We start from the raw sequence: 19604 nt of genomic DNA on the forward strand, positions 1-19604 counted from the left end.
GAGAAAGTGTTGTTCTTGTATGGCCTTTATTAACAGATCACATAACAATATGGTACCAGCAGACAGTCTGGGGGCTTCTTTATGTTGGATCTTATTTCATTGTCCAGCTCTTCTGAAACGTTTGGAGGTTACGTGTGTAAAACACCCCCCCCCCTCCTCTCATTGCATCTAGCTAAGACCGATGCAGACTTCAAGGCGTTTCTGGAAGAGAGGAACCCGAAACAGCAACACTCCTCAACCCTGGAGTCCTACCTGATCAAACCCATCCAGAGAGTTCTGAAGTACCCACTGCTACTGAGAGAGCTGTACTCACTGACGGACCCTGACAGTGAAGAACACTATCACCTGAATGGTAAGGAGGAAGGGAGGGAGGGAGGGAGGGGGGTGTCCTATAGTACCTACTACTACTGAGAGAGCTGTACTCACTGACGGACCCTGACAGTGAAGAACACTATCACCTGAACGGTAAGGAGGATTGAGGGAGGGAGGGAGGGGGGTGTCCTATAGTACCTACTACTACTGAGAGAGCTGTACTCACTGACTGACCCTGACAGTGAAGAACACTATCACCTGAACGGTAAGGAGGATTGAGGGAGGGAGGGGTGTGTCCTATAGTACCCACTACTACTGAGAGAGCTGTAGGAGGAGGGAGGGAGGGAGGGAGGGGTGTGTCCTATAGTACCCACTACTACTGAGAGAGCTGTAGGAGGGAGGGGGGGGGGTGTGTCCTATAGTACCCACTACTACTGAGAGAGCTGTAGGAGGAGGGAGGGAGTGAGGGAGGTGTGTGTCCTATAGTACCCACTACTACTGAGAGAGCTGTAGGAGGAGGGAGGGAGGGAGGGAGGGAGGGAGGGGGGTGTGTGACATATGTGACAATCAAATATATATTTTTTTTACAAATATTATTATTTTATCAATGGGATGCAGAAGGGTTAGGTTTAGTATAATAGTGTTCCTCTCTTCTTCTCTCTCCTTCCTGTCCAGTTGCTATGAAGGCCATGAACAAGGTGGCCAGTCACATCAATGAGATGCAGAAGATCCACGAGGAGTTTGGGTTGGTGTTTGACCAGCTCATAGCGGAGCAGAGTGGAGACAAGAAAGAGGTGCGTTGTTGTTGGGAGTCTCCTCACGTTCTGTGGTATCCAGACAGGTACAGTGTTGTTGGGAGTCTCCTCACGTTCTGTGGTATCCAGACAGGTACAGTGTTGTTGGGAGTCTCCTCACATTCTGTGGTATCCAGACAGGTACAGTGTTGTTGGGAGTCTCCTCATGTTCTGTGGTATCCAGACAGAGGTACAGTGTTGTTGGGAGTCTCCTCATGTTCTGTGGTATCCAGACAGGTACAGTGTTGTTGTGAGTCTCCTCATGTTCTGTGGTATCGAGACAGAGGTACAGTGTTGTTGGGAGTCTCCTCATGTTCTGTGGTATCCAGACAGAGGTGCGTTGTTGTTGGGAGTCTCCTCATGTTCTGTGGTATCCAGACAGAGGTGCAGTGTTGTTGGAAGTCTCCTCATGTTCTGTGGTATCCAGACAGGTACAGTGTTGTTGGGAGTCTCCTCATGTTCTGTGGTATCCAGACAGGTACAGTGTTGTTGGAAGTCTCCTCATGTTCTGTGGTATCCAGACAGAGGTGCAGTGTTGTTGGAAGTCTCCTCATGTTCTGTGGTATCCAGACAGAGGCGCGTTGTTGTTGGAAGTCTCCTCATGTTCTGTGGTATCCAGACAGAGGTGCAGTGTTGTTGGGAGTCTCCTCATGTTCTGTGGTATCGAGACAGAGGTACAGTGTTGTTGGGAGTCTCCTCATGTTCTGTGGTATCCAGACAGGTACAGTGTTGTTGGAAGTCTCCTCATGTTCTGTGGTATCCAGACAGAGGCGCGTTGTTGTTGGAAGTCTCCTCATGTTCTGTGGTATCCAGAAAGAGGTGCGTTGTTGTTGGAAGTCTCCTCAGGTTCTCCAGGTGTGTTTGTGGTATCAGTGGCGGTGTAGTTCAAATTACACCCTATTTGCTACACACTACTTATTTTGAAAAGGGCCATAGCTCTGGTCTAAAGTAGTGCACTAAATAGGGAATAGGGTGCCATAGCTCTGGTCTAAAGTAGTGCACTAAATAGGGAATAGGGTGCCATAGCTCTGGTCTAAAGTAGTGCACTAAATAGGGAATAGGGTGCCATAGCTCTGGTCTAAAGTAGTGCACTAAATAGGGAATAGGGTGCCATAGCGCTGGTCTAAAGTAGTGCACTAAATAGGGAATAGGTCGTTGGAGAATTTCCCAGAGTATGTTGAGGGATTGGATTGCTGTAACATTGGTGTGTTGTAACATGGGTGTAACATGGGTGTGTTGTAACATGGGTGTGTTGTAACATGGATGTGTTGTAACATGGATGTGTTGTAACATGGGTGTGTTGTAACATGGGTGTGTTGTAACATAGTTGTAACATGGCTGTGTTGTTAATGTAACATGGGTGTGTTGTAACATAGTTGTAACATGGTTGTGTTGTAACATGGGTGTGTTGTAACATGGGTGTGTTGTAACATGGGTGTGTTGTAACATAGTTGTAACATGGGTGTGTTGTAACATGGTTGTAACATGGGTGTGTTGTAACATGGTTGTGTTGTAACATGGTTGTAACATGGCTGTGTTGTAACATGGGTGTAACATGGCTGTGTTGTAACATGGGTGTAACATGGCTGTGTTGTAACATGGGTGTAACATGGCTGTGTTGTAACATGGGTGTAACATGGGTGTAACATGGCTGTGTTGTAACATGGGTGTAACATGGTTGTGTTGTAACATGGGTGTAACATGGCTGTGTTGTAGCATGGGTGTAACATGGCTGTGTTGTAACATGGGTGTAACATGGCTGTGTTGTAACATGGGTGTAACATGGTTGTGTTGTAACATGGGTGTAACATGGTTGTGTTGTAACATGGGTGTAACATGGTTGTGTTGTAACATGGGTGTAACATGGGTGTAACATGGCTGTGTTGTAACATGGTTGTAATATGGTTGTGTTGTAACATGGGTGTAACATGGTTGTGTTGTAACATGGCTGTGTTGTAACATGGGTGTAACATGGTTGTGTTGTGTGTTGTAGGTTGCTGATCTGTCGATGGGTGACTTGCTGCTCCACACCAGCGTAGCCTGGATCAACCCTCCCTCCTCCCTGGGCAAATGGAAGAAAGAACCCCAACTGGCTGCATTCAGTACGTTAAGGAGAACACCTAGTGTGGCCTTCTCAGAACCATGTAGCTCTCAGAACCATGTAGCTCTCAGAACCATGTAGCTAATGGGGTTCTAGTTCTAGAACAGGAACAAGGCTACTTAGAACCTTCTCTAGATCACTCTTAAGATGGCTGTCTGTTACATAAGGGGACACATGTACCACTCTGTCTAATGACATAGACTGTGTCCCCTATTGCCGTTATAGTGCACTACTTTTGACCACAGCCAATTTGGGACTGTGTGCAAGCCTGATCACTCCAATTAACATAATACTGTATTATGGTAGCTTATTTCATGTATTTGAAACGTATTACATAGACACTGAAATCTTTGTGCTACCCCTTCCATCGCCCTCTTCGTGGTTCAGTCTTCAGAACAGCCGCGGTGTTTGTGTGTAAGGATGGATCCAAGCAGAAGAAGAAAATTGTAAGTTCCGTCTCTTAAAACACAACCAAACCTTTCAACCATAGTTTCTCTGAATCCTAACCGTGATATTCCATTCCCATCAAGTGGTTCTAATTTATTTGGCTTTGTTGAAGCATCACTTCCATACCTAGGCCACTGGGTCAGTGGTACCTTCCATACCTAGTCCAGTGGGTCAGTGGTACCTTCCATACCTAGGCCACTGTTACCTTCCATAACTAGTCCACTGGGTCAGTGTTACCTTCTATACCTAGTCCAGTGGGTCAGTGGTACCTTCCATACCTAGTCCAGTGGGTCAGTGGTACCTTCCATACCTAGGCCACTGTTACCTTCCATAACTAGTCCACTGGGTCAGTGTTACCTTCCATAACTAGTCCACTGTTACCTTCCATAACTAGTCCACTGGGTCAGTGTTACCTTCCATACCTAGTCCACTGGGTCAATGTTACCTTCCATAGCTAGTCCACTGGGTCAGTGTCACCTTCCATACCTAGTCCAGTGTTACCTTCCATACCTAGTCCAGTGTTACCTTCCATACCTAGTCCAGTGTTACCTTCCATACCTAGTCCACTGGGTCAGTGGTACCTTCCATACCTAGTCCAGTGTTACCTTCCATACCTAGTCCAGTGTTACCTTCCATACCTAGTCCACTGGGTCAGTGTCACCTTCCATACCTAGTCCAGTGTTACCTTCCATACCTAGTCCAGTGTTACCTTCCATACCTAGTCCAGTGTTACCTTCCATACCTAGTCCAGTGGGTCAGTGGTACCTTCCATACCTAGTCCAGTGGGTCAGTGGTACCTTCCATAACTAGTCCAGTGGGTCAGTGGTACCTTCCATAACTAGTCCAGTGGGTCAGTGGTACCTTCCATACCTAGTCCAGTGGGTCAGTGGTACCTTCCATACCTAGTCCACTGGGTCAGTGGTACCTTCCATACCTAGTCCAGTGTTACCTTCCATACCTAGTCCAGTGGGTCAGTGGTACCTTCCATAACTAGTCCAGTGGGTCAGTGGTACCTTCCATACCTAGGCCACTGGGTCAGTGGTACCTTCCATACCTAGTCCACTGGGTCAGTGGTACCTTCCATACCTAGTCCAGTGGGTCAGTGGTACCTTCCATACCTAGTCCACTGGGTCAGTTGTACCTTCCATACCTAGTCCAGTGTTACCTTCCATACCTAGTCCAGTGGGTCAGTTGTACCTTCCATACCTAGTCCAGTGTTACCTTCCATACCTAGTCCAGTGTTACCTTCCATACCTAGTCCAGTGTTACCTTCCATACCTAGTCCAGTGGGTCAGTGGTACCTTCCATACCTAGTCCAGTGGGTCAGTGTTACCTTCCATACCTAGTCCACTGGGTCAGTGTTACCTTCCATACCTATTCCACTGGGTCAGTGTTACCTTCCATACCTAGTCCACTGGGTCAGTGTTACTTTCCACACCTAGTCCACTGGGTCAGTGGTACCTTCCACACCTAGTCCACTGGGTCAGTGGTACCTTCCACGCCTAGTCCACTGGGTCAGTGGTACCTTCCACACCTAGTCCACTGGGTCAGTGGTACCTTCCATACCTAGTCCAGTGTTACCTTCCATACCTAGTCCACTGGGTCAGTGGTACCTTCCATAACTAGTCCACTGGGTCAGTGGTACCTTCCATAACTAGTCCAGTGGTACCTTCCATAACTAGTCCACTGGTACCTTCCATACCTAGTCCAGTGTTACCTTCCATACCTAGTCCAGTGGGTCAGTGGTACCTTCCATACCTAGTCCAGTGGTACCTTCCATACCTAGTCCAGTGGGTCAGTGGTACCTTCCATACCTAGTCCACTGGGTCAGTGGTACCTTCCATACCTAGTCCACTGGGTCAGTGGTACCTTCCATACCTAGTCCACTGGGTCAGTGGTACCTTCCATAACTAGTCCACTGGGTCAGTGTTACCTTCCATAACTAGTCCACTGGGTCAGTGGTACCTTCCATAACTAGTCCACTGGGTCAGTGGTACCTTCCATAACTAGTCCACTGGGTCAGTGTTACCTTCCATACCTAGTCCACTGGGTCAGTGTTACCTTCCATACCTAGTCCACTGGGTCAGTGTTACCTTCCATACCTAGTCCACTGGGTCAGTGTTACCTTCCATACCTAGTCCACTGGGTCAGTGTTACTTTCCACACCTAGTCCACTGGGTCAGTGGTACCTTCCACACCTAGTCCACTGGGTCAGTGTTACCTTCGATACCTAGTCCAGTGTTACCTTCCATACCTAGTCCACTGGGTCAGTGGTACCTTCCATAACTAGTCCACTGGGTCAGTGGTACCTTCCATAACTAGTCCACTGGGTCAGTGGTACCTTCCATACCTAGTCCACTGGGTCAGTGTTACCTTCCATACCTAGTCCACTGGGTCAGTGTTACCTTCCATACCTAGTCCACTGGGTCAGTGTTACCTTCCATACCTAGTCCACTGGGTCAGTGTTACTTTCCACACCTAGTCCACTGGGTCAGTGGTACCTTCCACACCTAGTCCACTGGGTCAGTGTTACCTTCGATACCTAGTCCAGTGTTACCTTCCATACCTAGTCCACTGGGTCAGTGGTACCTTCCATAACTAGTCCACTGGGTCAGTGGTACCTTCCATACCTTGTCCAGTGGGTCAGTGTTACCTTCCATACCTAGTCCACTGGGTCAGTGTTACCTTCCATACCTAGTCCACTGGGTCAGTGTTACCTTCCATACCTAGTCCACTGGGTCAGTGTTACCTTCCATACCTAGTCCACTGGGTCAGTGTTACTTTCCACACCTAGTCCACTGGGTCAGTGGTACCTTCCATAACTAGTCCACTGGGTCAGTGGTACCTTCCATACCTAGTCCACTGGGTCAGTGGTACCTTCCATAACTAGTCCAGTGGTACCTTCCATAACTAGTCCAGTGGTACCTTCCATAACTAGTCCACTGGTACCTTCCATACCTAGTCCAGTGTTACCTTCCATACCTAGTCCAGTGGGTCAGTGGTACCTTCCATACCTAGTCCAGTGGTACCTTCCATACCTAGTCCACTGGGTCAGTGGTACCTTCCATACCTAGTCCACTAGGTCAGTGGTACCTTCCATACCTAGTCCACTGGGTCAGTGGTACCTTCCACAACTAGTCCACTGGGTCAGTGGTACCTTCCATAACTAGTCCAGTGGTACCTTCCATACCTAGTCCACTGGTACCTTCCATACCTAGTCCAGTGGTACCTTCCATAACTAGTCCAGTGGGTCAGTGGTACCTTCCATAACTAGTCCAGTGGTACCTTCCATAACTAGGCCACTGGGTCAGTGGTACCTTCCATAACTAGTCCACTGGTACCTTCCATACCTAGTCCACTGGTACCTTCCATACCTAGTCCACTGGGTCAGTGGTACCTTCCATACCTAGTCCACTGGGTCAGTGGTACATTCCATACCTAGTCCACTGGGTCAGTGGTACCTTCCATAACTAGTCCAGTGGGTCAGTGTTACCTTCCATAACTAGTCCAGTGGGTCAGTGGTACCTTCCATAACTAGTCCAGTGGGTCACTGGTACCAGTTGATGTATTGTAAAAGGAATATCACACAGCCATCTAAACTAACCTGCCTTAAATGAACTAAAATGGTCACATCCCAGTAACTTATTAACTTAGAAAGGCTTTATAGAGCGTTCATAACGTCTTCATAATATATAGATATATATATATATATACTATATAGATGCTTTGGCAATCATTTATGGATCTGTTGGGGTGCGTATCTGTCTGTTGGGGGGGTGCGTATCTGTCTGTTGGGGGGGTGCGTATCTGTCTGTTGGGGGGGTGCGTATCTGTCTGTTGGGGGGGTGCGTATCTGTCTGTTGGGGGGGTGCGTATCTGTCTGTTGGGGGGGTGCGTATCTGTCTGTTGGGGGGGTGCGTATCTGTCTGTTGGGGGGGGTGCGTATCTGTCTGTTGGGGGGGTGCGTATCTGTCTGTTGGGGGGGTGCGTATCTGTCTGTTGGGGGGGTGCGTATCTGTCTGTTGGGGGGGTGCGTATCTGTCTGTTGGGGGGGGTGCGTATCTGTCTGTAGGGGGAGGTGTGTATCTGTCTGTTGGGGGGGTGCGTATCTGTCTGTCTGGGGGGCGTATCTAAGGAATGTCTGTGTCTCTCAGGTTGGCTCCCATCGAGCATCTGTCTGTCTGTCTGGGGGGCGTATCTGTCTGTCTGGGGGGCGTATCTAAGGGCTGTCTGTGTCTCTCAGGGTGGCTCCCATCGAGTGTCGTCAGTCTCGTCTGAAGACAAGGACCCATTCCGCTTCCGTCACATGATCTCCACAGACGCGCTCCAAGTCCGAGCCCTCAATAACCAAGGTACAGTTCAATATAGAGCCCTCTATAACCAAGGTACAGTTGAATATAGAGCCCTCTATAACCAAGGTACTGTACAGTTCAATATAGAGCCCTCAATAACTAAGGTACAGTTCAATATAGAGCCCTCTATAACCAAGGTACAGTTCAATATAGAGGTCTCAATAACCAAGGTACAGTTTAATATAGAGGTCTCAATAACCAAGGTACTGTACAGTTTAATAGAGAGCCCTCAGTAACCAAGGTACAGTTTAATAGAGAGCCCTCAGTAACCAAGGTACAGTTTAATATAGAGCCCTCAGTAACCAAGGTACAGTTTAATAGAGAGCCCTCAGTAACCAAGGTACAGTTTAATAGAGAGCCCTCAGTAACCAAGGTACAGTTTAATAGAGAGCCCTCAGTAACCAAGGTACAGTTTAATAGAGAGCCCTCAGTAACCAAGGTACAGTTTAATAGAGAGCCCTCGGTAACCAAGGTACAGTTTAATATAGAGCCCTCAGTAACCAAGGTACAGTTTAATAGAGAGCCCTCAGTAACCAAGGTACAGTAATAGAGAGCCCTCAGTAACCAAGGTACAGTTTAATAGAGAGCCCTCAGTAACCAAGGTACAGTTTAATAGAGAGCCCTCAGTAACCAAGGTACAGTTTAATAGAGAGCCCTCAGTAACCAAGGTACAGTAATAGAGAGCCCTCAGTAACCAAGGTACAGTTTAATAGAGAGCCCTCAGTAACCAAGGTACAGTTTAATAGAGAGCCCTCAGTAACCAAGGTACAGTTTAATAGAGAGCCCTCTATAACCAAGGTACAGTTTAATAGAGAGCCCTCAGTAACCAAGGTACAGTTTAATAGAGAGCCCTCAGTAACCAAGGTACAGTTTAATATAGAGCCCTCAGTAACCAAGGTACAGTTTAATAGAGAGCCCTCAGTAACCAAGGTACAGTTTAATAGAGAGCCCTCAGTAACCAAGGTACAGTTTAATAGAGAGCCCTCAGTAACCAAGGTACAGTTTAATAGAGAGCCCTCAGTAACCAAGGTACAGTTTAATAGAGAGCCCTCAGTAACCAAGGTACAGTAATAGAGAGCCCTCAGTAACCAAGGTACAGTTTAATAGAGAGCCCTCAGTAACCAAGGTACAGTTTAATAGAGAGCCCTCAGTAACCAAGGTACAGTTTAATAGAGAGCCCTCAGTAACCAAGGTACAGTAATAGAGAGCCCTCAGTAACCAAGGTACAGTTTAATATAGAGCCCTCAGTAACCAAGGTACAGTTTAATAGAGAGCCCTCAGTAACCAAGGTACAGTTTAATAGAGAGCCCTCAGTAACCAAGGTACAGTTTAATAGAGAGCCCTCAGTAACCAAGGTACAGTTTAATAGAGAGCCCTCAGTAACCAAGGTACAGTTTAATAGAGAGCCCTCAGTAACCAAGGTACAGTTTAATAGAGAGCCCTCAGTAACCAAGGTACAGTTTAATAGAGAGCCCTCAGTAACCAAGGTACAGTTTAATAGAGAGCCCTCAGTAACCAAGGTACAGTTTAATAGAGAGCCCTCAGTAACCAAGGTACAGTTTAATAGAGAGCCCTCAGTAACCAAGGTACAGTTTAATATAGAGCCCTCAGTAACCAAGGTACAGTTTAATAGAGAGCCCTCAGTAACCAAGGTACAGTTTAATAGAGAGCCCTCAGTAACCAAGGTACAGTACACTCAGCCATGCTGTTAATCCTGAAGTACATTTACAGTTTATTAATGCATTATTTGAGTCATTTGGCAGAGGCTTGAGTGACACACTAAAGACTCAACCATTCCTGTATTGACTTTGTAATGTTATTTTCTGTCTGAATAGACTTGATGTTCTTCGTAATGTTCTTCTCTGTCTGAATAGACTTGATGTTCTTCGTAATGTTCTTCTCTGTCTGAATAGACTTGATGTTCTTCGTAATGTTCTTCTCTGTCTGAATAGACTTGATGTTCTTTGTAATGTTTTTCTCTTTCTGAATAGACATGATGTTCTTTGTAATGTTCTTCTCTTTCTGAATAGACATGATGTTCTTTGTAATGTTCTTCTCTGTCTGAATAGACATGATGTTCTTTGTAATGTTCTTCTCTGTCTGAATAGACATGATGTTCTTTGTAATGTTCTTCTCTTTCTGAATAGACATGATGTTCTTCGTAATGTTCTTCTCTTTCTGAATAGACATGATGTTCTTTGTAATGTTCTTCTCTTTCTGAATAGACATGATGTTCTTTGTAATGTTCTTCTCTGTCTGAATAGAAATGATGTTCTTTGTAATGTTCTTCTCTGTCTGAATAGACATGATGTTCTTTGTAATGTTCTTCTCTTTCTGAATAGACATGATGTTCTTCGTAATGTTATTTTCTGTCTGAATAGACAAGATGTTCTTTGTAATGTTATTTTCTGTCTGAATAGACAAGATGTTCTTTGTAATGTTATTTTCTGTCTGAATAGACATGATGTTCTTCGTAATGTTATTTTCTGTCTGAATAGACAAGATGTTCTTTGTAATGTTATTTTCTGTCTGAATAGACATGATGTTCTTCTCTGTCTGAATAGACATGATGTTCTTTGTAATGTTCTCTGTCTGAATAGACATGATGTTCATTGTAATGTTCTTCTCTGTCTGAATAGACATGATGGAGTGAGAGAAAGATAGTCAGTGACTACAAATGAGTTGTTCTGTATGTGAGGTTATAACATGTGTGCGCGCCATTGCAGACGGAGAGGGTTCTGCCGTGTGTGAGATCGTCCACGTCAAGTCCGAGTCAGAAGGACGGCCGGAGAGGACATTCCACTTGTGCTGCAGGTGAGCCTCCTGACCCAACTGATAGAATGTTTATCAGTCCTCTGAAGACAACATTGGCATTAAGTCACTGATTTACTTTGGAACCACCCTCAATATCTTTTAATCGTTTAAATGTATTTTTTTCATATTTAATTCATTCATTCATTAATATAGTGCCTTTCCAGATGCCCAAAGCACTAAGAGGGGAAGCTCCTTGATGCTGATTAATGCTGTGGCTGTTGAACTATATACAGTTGAAGTCAGAAGTTTACATATACCTTAGCCAAATACATTTAAACTCAGTTTTTCACAATTCCTGACATTGAATCCTCGTTTTTAAAAAAATCCCTGTTTTAGGTCAGTTAGGATCACCACTTTATTTTAAGAATGTGAAATGTCAGAATAATAGTAGAGTGATTTATTTCAGCTTTTATTTCTTTCATCACATTTCCCGGTCAGAAGTTTACATACACTCAATTAGTATTTGGTAGCATTGCCTTTAAATTGCTTAACTTGGGTCAAATGTTTCAGGGAGCCTTCCACAAGCTTCCCACAACAAGTTGGGTGAATTTTGGCCCATTCCTCTTTTTTTTATGGCGGTTTTGGAGCAGTGGCTTCTTGAGCGGCCTTTCAGGTTATGTCGATATAGGACTCGTTTTACTGTGGATATAGATACCTTTGTACCTGTTTCCTCCAGTATCTTCACAAGGTACTTTGCTGTTGTTCTGGGAATGATTTGCACTTTTCGCACCAAAGTACGTTCATCTCTAGGAGACAGAACACGTCTCCTTCCTGAGCGGTATGACGGCTGCGTGGTCCCATGGTGTTTATACATGCGTACTATTGTTTGTACAGATGAACGTAGTACCTTCAGGCGTTTGAACATTGCTCCCAAGGATGAACTAGACTTGTGGAGGTCTACAATTATTTTTCTGAAGTCTTGGCTGAATTCTTTTGATTTTCCCAGGATGTCAAGCAAAGAGGCACTGAGTTTGAAGGTAGGCCTTGAAATACATTCCACTTTCAATTGACTAAAATGGTGTCAATTAACCTATCAGAAGCTTCTAAAGCCATGACATAATTTTCTGGAATATTCCAAGCTGTTTAAAGGCACAGTCAACTTAGTGTATGTAAACTTCTGACCCACTGGAATTGTGATACTGTGAATTATAAGTGAAATAATCTGTCTGTAAACAATTGTTGGACTTGTGTCATGCACAAAGTAGATGTCCTAACCGACTTGCCAAAACTATAGTTTGTTAACAAGAAATTTGTGGAGTGTTTGAAAAACGAGTTTTAATGACTCCAACCTAAGTGGTTGTAAACTTCTGACTTGAACTGTATGTCTTAACCACCTGAGAATGTTTTTTAATTATCCAACAAATTAAACCAATCAAATACCATTTTATTTGTCACATGGCCCGAGTACAACAGGTGTAGTCCTTACCGTGAAATGTTTACTTACAAGCCCTTAACCAACAGTGCAGTTCAAGAAATAAAGTAAAAAAATGTAATAAAAAGTAACACAATAAAATCACAATAACGAGGCTATATACAGGGGGTACCGGTACCGAGCCAATAACGAGACTATATACAGGGGGTACCGGTACCGAGCCAATAACGAGACTATATACAGGGGGTACCGGTACCGAGCCAATAACGAGACTATATACAGGGGGTACCGGTACCGAGCCAATAACGAGACTATATACAGGGGGTACCGGTACCGAGTCAGTGTGTGGGGGTACAGGTTAGTAATGAGACTATATACAGGGGTACAGGTTAGTAATGAGACTATATACAGGAGTACAGGTTAGTAATGAGACTATATACATGAGTACAGGTTAGTAATGAGGCTATATACAGGGGGTACCGGTACCGAGTCAGTGTGTGGGGGTACAGGTTAGTAATGAGACTATATACAGGGGTACAGGTTAGTAATGAGACTATATACAGGGGTACAGGTCAGTAATGAGACTATATACAGGGGATACCGGTACCGAGCCAATAACGAGACTATATACAGGGGGTACCGGTACCGAGCCAATAACGAGACTATATACAGGGGGTACCGGTACCGAGTCAGTGTGTGGGGGTACAGGTTAGTAATGAGGCTATATACTGGGGGTACCGGTACCGAGTCAGTGTGTGGGGGTACAGGTTAGTAATGAGGCTATATACAGGGGGTACCGGTACCGAGTCAATGTGGAGGCTATATACAGGGGGTACCGGTACCGAGTCAGTGTGTGGGGGTACAAGTTAGTAATGAGGCTATATACAGGGGGTACCGGTACCGAGTCAATGTGGAGGCTATATACAGGGGGTACCGGTACCGAGTCAATGTGTAGGCTATATACAGGGGGTACCGATACCGAGTCAATGTGGAGGCTATATACAGGGGGTACCGGTACCGAGTCAATGTGGAGGCTATAAACAGGGGGTACCGGTACCGAGTCAATGTGGAGGCTATATACAGGGGGTACCAGTACAGAGTCAATGTGGAGGCTATATACAGGGGGTACCGGTACCGAGTCAATGTGGAGGCTATATACAGGGGGTACCGGTACCGAGTCAATGTGGAGGCTATATACAGGGGGTACCGGTACCGAGTCAATGTGGAGGCTATATACAGGGGGTACCGGTACCGAGTCAATGTGGAGGCTATATACAGGGGGTACCGGTACCGAGTCAATGTGTGGGGATACAGGTTAGTAATGAGACTATATACAGGGGTACAGGTTAGTAATGAGGCTATATACAAGGGTACAGGTTAGTAATGAGACTATATACAGGGGGGGTACAGGTTAGTAATGAGACTATATTCAGGGGTACAGGTTAGTAATGAGGCTATATACAGGGATACAGGTTAGTAATGAGGCTATATACAGGGGTACAGGTTAGTAATGAGGCTATATACAGGGGGGGAACAGGTTAGTAATGAGACTATATACAGGGGTACAGGTTAGTAATGAGACTATATACAGGGGTACAGGTTAGTAATGAGACTATATACAGGGGTACAGGTCAGTAATGAGACTATATACAGGGGATACCGGTACCGAGTCAATGTGTGGGGATACAGGTTAGTAATGACTATACAGGGGTACAGGTTAGTAATGAGACTATATACAGGGGCACAGGTTAGTAATGAGACTATATACAGGGGGTACAGGTTAGTAATGAGACTATATACAGGGGGGGTACAGGTTAGTAATGAGACTATATACAGGGGGGGTACAGGTTAGTAATGAGACTATATACAGGGGGGGTACAGGTTAGTAATGAGACTATATACAGGGGTACAGGTTAGTAATGAGAATATATACAGGGGTACAGGTTAGTAATGAGACTATATACAGGGGTACAGGTTTGTAATGAGACTATGTACAGGGGTACAGGTTAGTAATGAGACTATATACAGGGGGTACAGGTTAGTAATGAGACTATATACAGGGGGTACAGGTTAGTAATGAGACTATATACAGGGGGTACAGGTTAGTAATGAGGCTATATACAGGGGTACAGGTTAGTAATGAGACTATATACAGGGGGCACCGGTTAGTAATGAGACTATATACAGGGGGCACCGGTTAGTAATGAGACTATATACAGGGGGCACCGGTTAGTAATGAGACTATATACAGGGGTACAGGTTAGTAATGAGACTATATACAGGGGGCACCGGTTAGTAATGAGACTATATACAGGGGGCACCGGTTAGTAATGAGACTATATACAGGGGTACAGGTTAGTAATGAGACTATATACAGGGGGTACAGGTTAGTAATGAGACTATATACAGGGGTACAGGTTAGTAATGAGGCTATATACAGGGGGTACAGGTTAGTAATGAGACTATATACAGGGGTACAGGTTAGTAATGAGGCTATATACAGGGGGTACCGGTACCGAGTCAATGTGGAGGCTATAAACAGGGGGTACCGGTACCGAGTCAATGTGGAGGCTATATACAGGGGGTACCAGTACAGAGTCAATGTGGAGGCTATATACAGTGGGTACCGGTACCGAGTCAATGTGGAGGCTATATACAGGGGGTACCGGTACCGAGTCAATGTGGAGGCTATATACAGGGGGTACCGGTACCGAGTCAATGTGGAGGCTATATACAGGGGGTACCGGTACCGAGTCAATGTGGAGGCTATATACAGGGGGTACCGGTACCGAGTCAATGTGTGGGGATACAGGTTAGTAATGAGACTATATACAGGGGTACAGGTTAGTAATGAGGCTATATACAAGGGTACAGGTTAGTAATGAGACTATATACAGGGGGGGTACAGGTTAGTAATGAGACTATATTCAGGGGTACAGGTTAGTAATGAGGCTATATACAGGGGTACAGGTTAGTAATGAGGCTATATACAGGGGTACAGGTTAGTAATGAGGCTATATACAGGGGGGGAACAGGTTAGTAATGAGACTATATACAGGGGTACAGGTTAGTAATGAGACTATATACAGGGGTACAGGTTAGTAATGAGACTATATACAGGGGTACAGGTCAGTAATGAGACTATATACAGGGGATACCGGTACCGAGTCAATGTGTGGGGATACAGGTTAGTAATGACTATACAGGGGTACAGGTTAGTAATGAGACTATATACAGGGGCACAGGTTAGTAATGAGACTATATACAGGGGGTACAGGTTAGTAATGAGACTATATACAGGGGGGGTACAGGTTAGTAATGAGACTATATACAGGGGGGGTACAGGTTAGTAATGAGACTATATACAGGGGGGGTACAGGTTAGTAATGAGACTATATACAGGGGTACAGGTTAGTAATGAGAATATATACAGGGGTACAGGTTAGTAATGAGACTATATACAGGGGTACAGGTTTGTAATGAGACTATGTACAGGGGTACAGGTTAGTAATGAGACTATATACAGGGGGTACAGGTTAGTAATGAGACTATATACAGGGGGTACAGGTTAGTAATGAGACTATATACAGGGGGTACAGGTTAGTAATGAGGCTATATACAGGGGTACAGGTTAGTAATGAGACTATATACAGGGGGCACCGGTTAGTAATGAGACTATATACAGGGGGCACCGGTTAGTAATGAGACTATATACAGGGGGCACCGGTTAGTAATGAGACTATATACAGGGGTACAGGTTAGTAATGAGACTATATACAGGGGGCACCGGTTAGTAATGAGACTATATACAGGGGGCACCGGTTAGTAATGAGACTATATACAGGGGTACAGGTTAGTAATGAGACTATATACAGGGGGTACAGGTTAGTAATGAGACTATATACAGGGGTACAGGTTAGTAATGAGGCTATATACAGGGGGTACAGGTTAGTAATGAGACTATATACAGGGGTACAGGTTAGTAATGAGGCTATATACAGGGGGTACCGGTACCGAGTCAATGTGTGGGGATACAGGTTAGTCGAGGTAATTATACATAGATAATAAACAGTGAGTAGCAGCAGTGTAAAAACAAAGGGGGTCAATGTAAATAGTCTGGGTGGCCATTTAATTAATTGTTCATCAGTCTTATGGCTTGGAGTTAGAATCTGTTAAGGATCCCTTTGGACCTAGACTTGGTGCTCTGGTACCGCTTGCCATGCAGTAACAGAGAGAACAGTATATGACTTTAGGTTCCTCTGACACCGCCTGGTATATAGATCCTGTATGGCAGGAATCCCTGCTCCAGTGATGTACTGGGCCGTATGCACTACCCTCTGTAGCGTCTTACCGAGCAGTTGCCGTACCAGGCGGTGATGCAACCCGTCTGGATGCTCTCGATGGTGCAGCTGTATAACTTTTTGAGGATCTGGGAACCCCATGCCAAATCTTTTCAAATCTCTCTTTCGTCCAGTTCTGTGGACAGTAAGCAGGACTTCCTGAAGACAGTCCACTCCATCTTAAGAGATAAACAACGACGTCAGCTGATGAAGACAGAGTCTCTACCTCCCAACCAGCAGTACGTCCCCTTCGGAGGCAAACGCCTCTGTGCCCTGAAGGGAGCCAGACCTGCCATGAACAGAGCAGGTAGGTGCTGTCGGGAGGGAAGAGGCGTGTGGGAGGGGGTGGGATGGGATTGTGGATTATGTGATTGGACGTGGGTCGTCTGTGTGCTTGTGTCAGTGTGATTTAAAGCAGGTAACCGTTAACAGCTAGCTTACGCGGTGTATATTTTATATGTCATCTATTGACGTTGTTATCTAATCCATTCATCCCACTGAAACCTTGATGTCTGTTTCTCTTCCCTCTGCAGAGTCAGACCCGGCGAGGACCCTGGGTCGGAGGAAACTGGTGAGGAACCGTTTCACTATCGACACAGACATCGTCTTCGACGGCGAGCCGGACCAGGAGTCCCCTCTGTCTCCACTGTCTTCCGAAGAGCCTGATGGACAGGGACAAAGGGAAGGACAGGGAAAGGAATGGGGGGAGGTGCAGGCAGGGGATACAGACCGCTGGGTGGAGGAGCAGATTGACCTGGAGCACTACGAGGCGCAGCAGGAGGCGCAGCAGGAGAAGGAGGTGAAAGGAAGAGGAGACGTTAAAGAAACAGAGATCCTTAGTGGTGATGATGATTTCTGCCTGTCTGTCAGAGGACCCTCCACTGAATCACTGTCCAACACAGACCTAGATGGGCCTATCGGGGCCCTGTCCCTGGGAGAGGAAGGCCAAGATAGAGGCCCTAAACACCCCCAGCCCCAGGGAGCCATGGGGACCACCACCCCAGGGATGAGACTTTCCCACCTGGGGAATCAGTGTGGCCTATCTGGGATGAGTGTGGATGACCAGGGGGCTAGGGAGGAAGGTGAGGACATCTGGCTACGCAGGGAGAACTGTCCCCCGGACTCAGGGGGTCAGACACTACAGAGCTAGACTACAAGATCAGCAGATAGTTACAGACAGTGTGTCTCACCACTCAGACAGAGAGCTTTATACGAGTTACAAATGGCACCTTTTTCCCTATTTGGGGCCCATAAGGTTCTGGTTGAAAGTAGTGCACTATATAGGGAATAGGGCCCTGTCTAAAGCAGTGCACTATATAGGGAATAGGGCCCTGTCTAAAGCAGTGCACTATATAGGGAATAGGGCCCTGTCTAAAGCAGTGCACTATATAGGGAATAGGGTTCTATAGGGCTCTGGTCTAAAGTGGTGCACTATATAGGGAATAGGGCTCTGGTCTAAAGTAGTGCACTATATAAGGAATAGGGTTCTATAGGGCTCTGGTCTAAAGTAGTGCACTATATAGGGAATAGGGTTCTATAGGGCCCTGGTCTAAAATAGTGCACTATATATAGGGAATAGGGTTCTATAGGGCCCTGGTCTAAAGTAGTGCACTATATAGCGAATAGGGTTCAATAGGGCCCTGGTCTAAAGTAGTGCACTATATAGGGAATAGGGTTCTATAGGGCCCTGGTCTAAAGTAGTGCACTATATAGGGAATAGGGTTCTATAGGGCTCTGGTCTAAAGTAGTGCACTATATAGGGAATAGGGTTATATAGGGCCCTGGTCTAAAGTAGTGCACTATATAGGGAATAGGGTTCTATAGGGTTCTGGTCTAAAGTAGTGCACTATATATAGGGAATAGGGTTCTATAGGGCCCTGGTCTAAGGTAGTGCACTATATAGGGAATAGGGTTCTATAGGGCTCTGGTCTAAAGTAGTGCACTATATAGGGAATAGGGCTCTGGTCTAAAGTAGTGCACTATATAGGGAATAGGGTTCTATAGGGCCCTGGTCTAAAGTAGTGCACTATATATAGGGAATAGGGTTCTATAGGGCCCTGGTCCAAAGTAGTGCACTATATATAGGGAATAGGGTTCTATAGGGCCCTGGTCTAAAGTAGTACACTATATATAGGGAATAGGGTTCTATAGGGCTCTGGTCTAAAGTAGTGCACTATATAGGGAATAGGGTTCTATAGGGCCCTGGTCTAAAGGGTGCCATTTGGGAAGCATCCATGAGCTTCAAGAAATAATCAGTAAGCAATCAATCAATCAATCCCCACCCATCAATATTACATGTGCATAGATATGCATGGCACAGCTACTTCAAGCTGCTATATCGACTCCTTGTCAGTGTACTTGAATGCCTTGTTGTGTACAGATACACAAGCTGAAGCCCTCCAATGGGAGCAATACTGGAATACAGGGAGGGGAGGGGTCTTATTGAATCAACCAATCATACGGAGACATGGAGGGGTCTTATCCAATCATATGGTGATGTGGAGGTCAAACTGTGAGAGACTGACTGGCTGGCTGGCTGGCTCACTGTCTGACAGTACAATCATGGACCCTAATCAATACTGTTGCTTGGCATGGTTTGCACATTGGGGCAGATACCAGGGGGTACTATAGGTTCCTGCCCATTGGGGCAGATACCAGGGGGTACTATAGGTTCCTGCACATTGGGGCAGATACCAGGGGGTACTATAGGTTCCTGCACATTGGGGCAGATACCAGGGGGTACTATAGGTTCCTGCCCATTGGGGCAGATACCAGGGGGTACTATAGGTTCCTGCCCATTGGGGCAGATACCAGGGGGTACTATAGGTTCCTATGAAACGCAGCGTTGTGACTATAACTACTGTTCCAAGAAGGAGGGAAACGAGGTACAACACACTATGGGGAGTCGCTCTTCAGGGTGAAGGATCTAGAATCACGCCTGACAAGGCCAATTTACATCCTCTCCTTGCTGGAAGCCACACCTTCCACAGGTGATAAGCGTGAGGCTCAGATTAATTCCTTCAACTTAACACCGCTCTTTAAAGAGCCCAGGAACGGGCGGTGCAGGGCCAA

General features: G+C 45.8%; 1 protein-coding gene across 1 annotated transcript; it reads left to right on the top strand.

Annotated features, from left to right (window-relative positions):
- Positions 1-172: 172 nt before the first annotated feature.
- On the top strand, positions 173-17778 carry LOC139399201 (rho guanine nucleotide exchange factor TIAM1-like; the record flags this gene model as incomplete). Its single annotated transcript, XM_071144710.1, has 8 exons — positions 173-352; positions 988-1106; positions 3100-3208; positions 3595-3653; positions 7898-8006; positions 10733-10820; positions 16667-16839; positions 17066-17778. Coding segments are annotated over 8 exons (1454 nt in total), but the record flags the coding sequence as incomplete, so codon positions are not given.
- Positions 17779-19604: the final 1826 nt, after the last annotated feature.

This window comes from Oncorhynchus clarkii, unplaced genomic scaffold, assembly GCF_045791955.1.
Source record: "Oncorhynchus clarkii lewisi isolate Uvic-CL-2024 unplaced genomic scaffold, UVic_Ocla_1.0 unplaced_contig_6084_pilon_pilon, whole genome shotgun sequence".
Taxonomy (NCBI): Eukaryota; Metazoa; Chordata; class Actinopteri; order Salmoniformes; family Salmonidae; genus Oncorhynchus; species Oncorhynchus clarkii.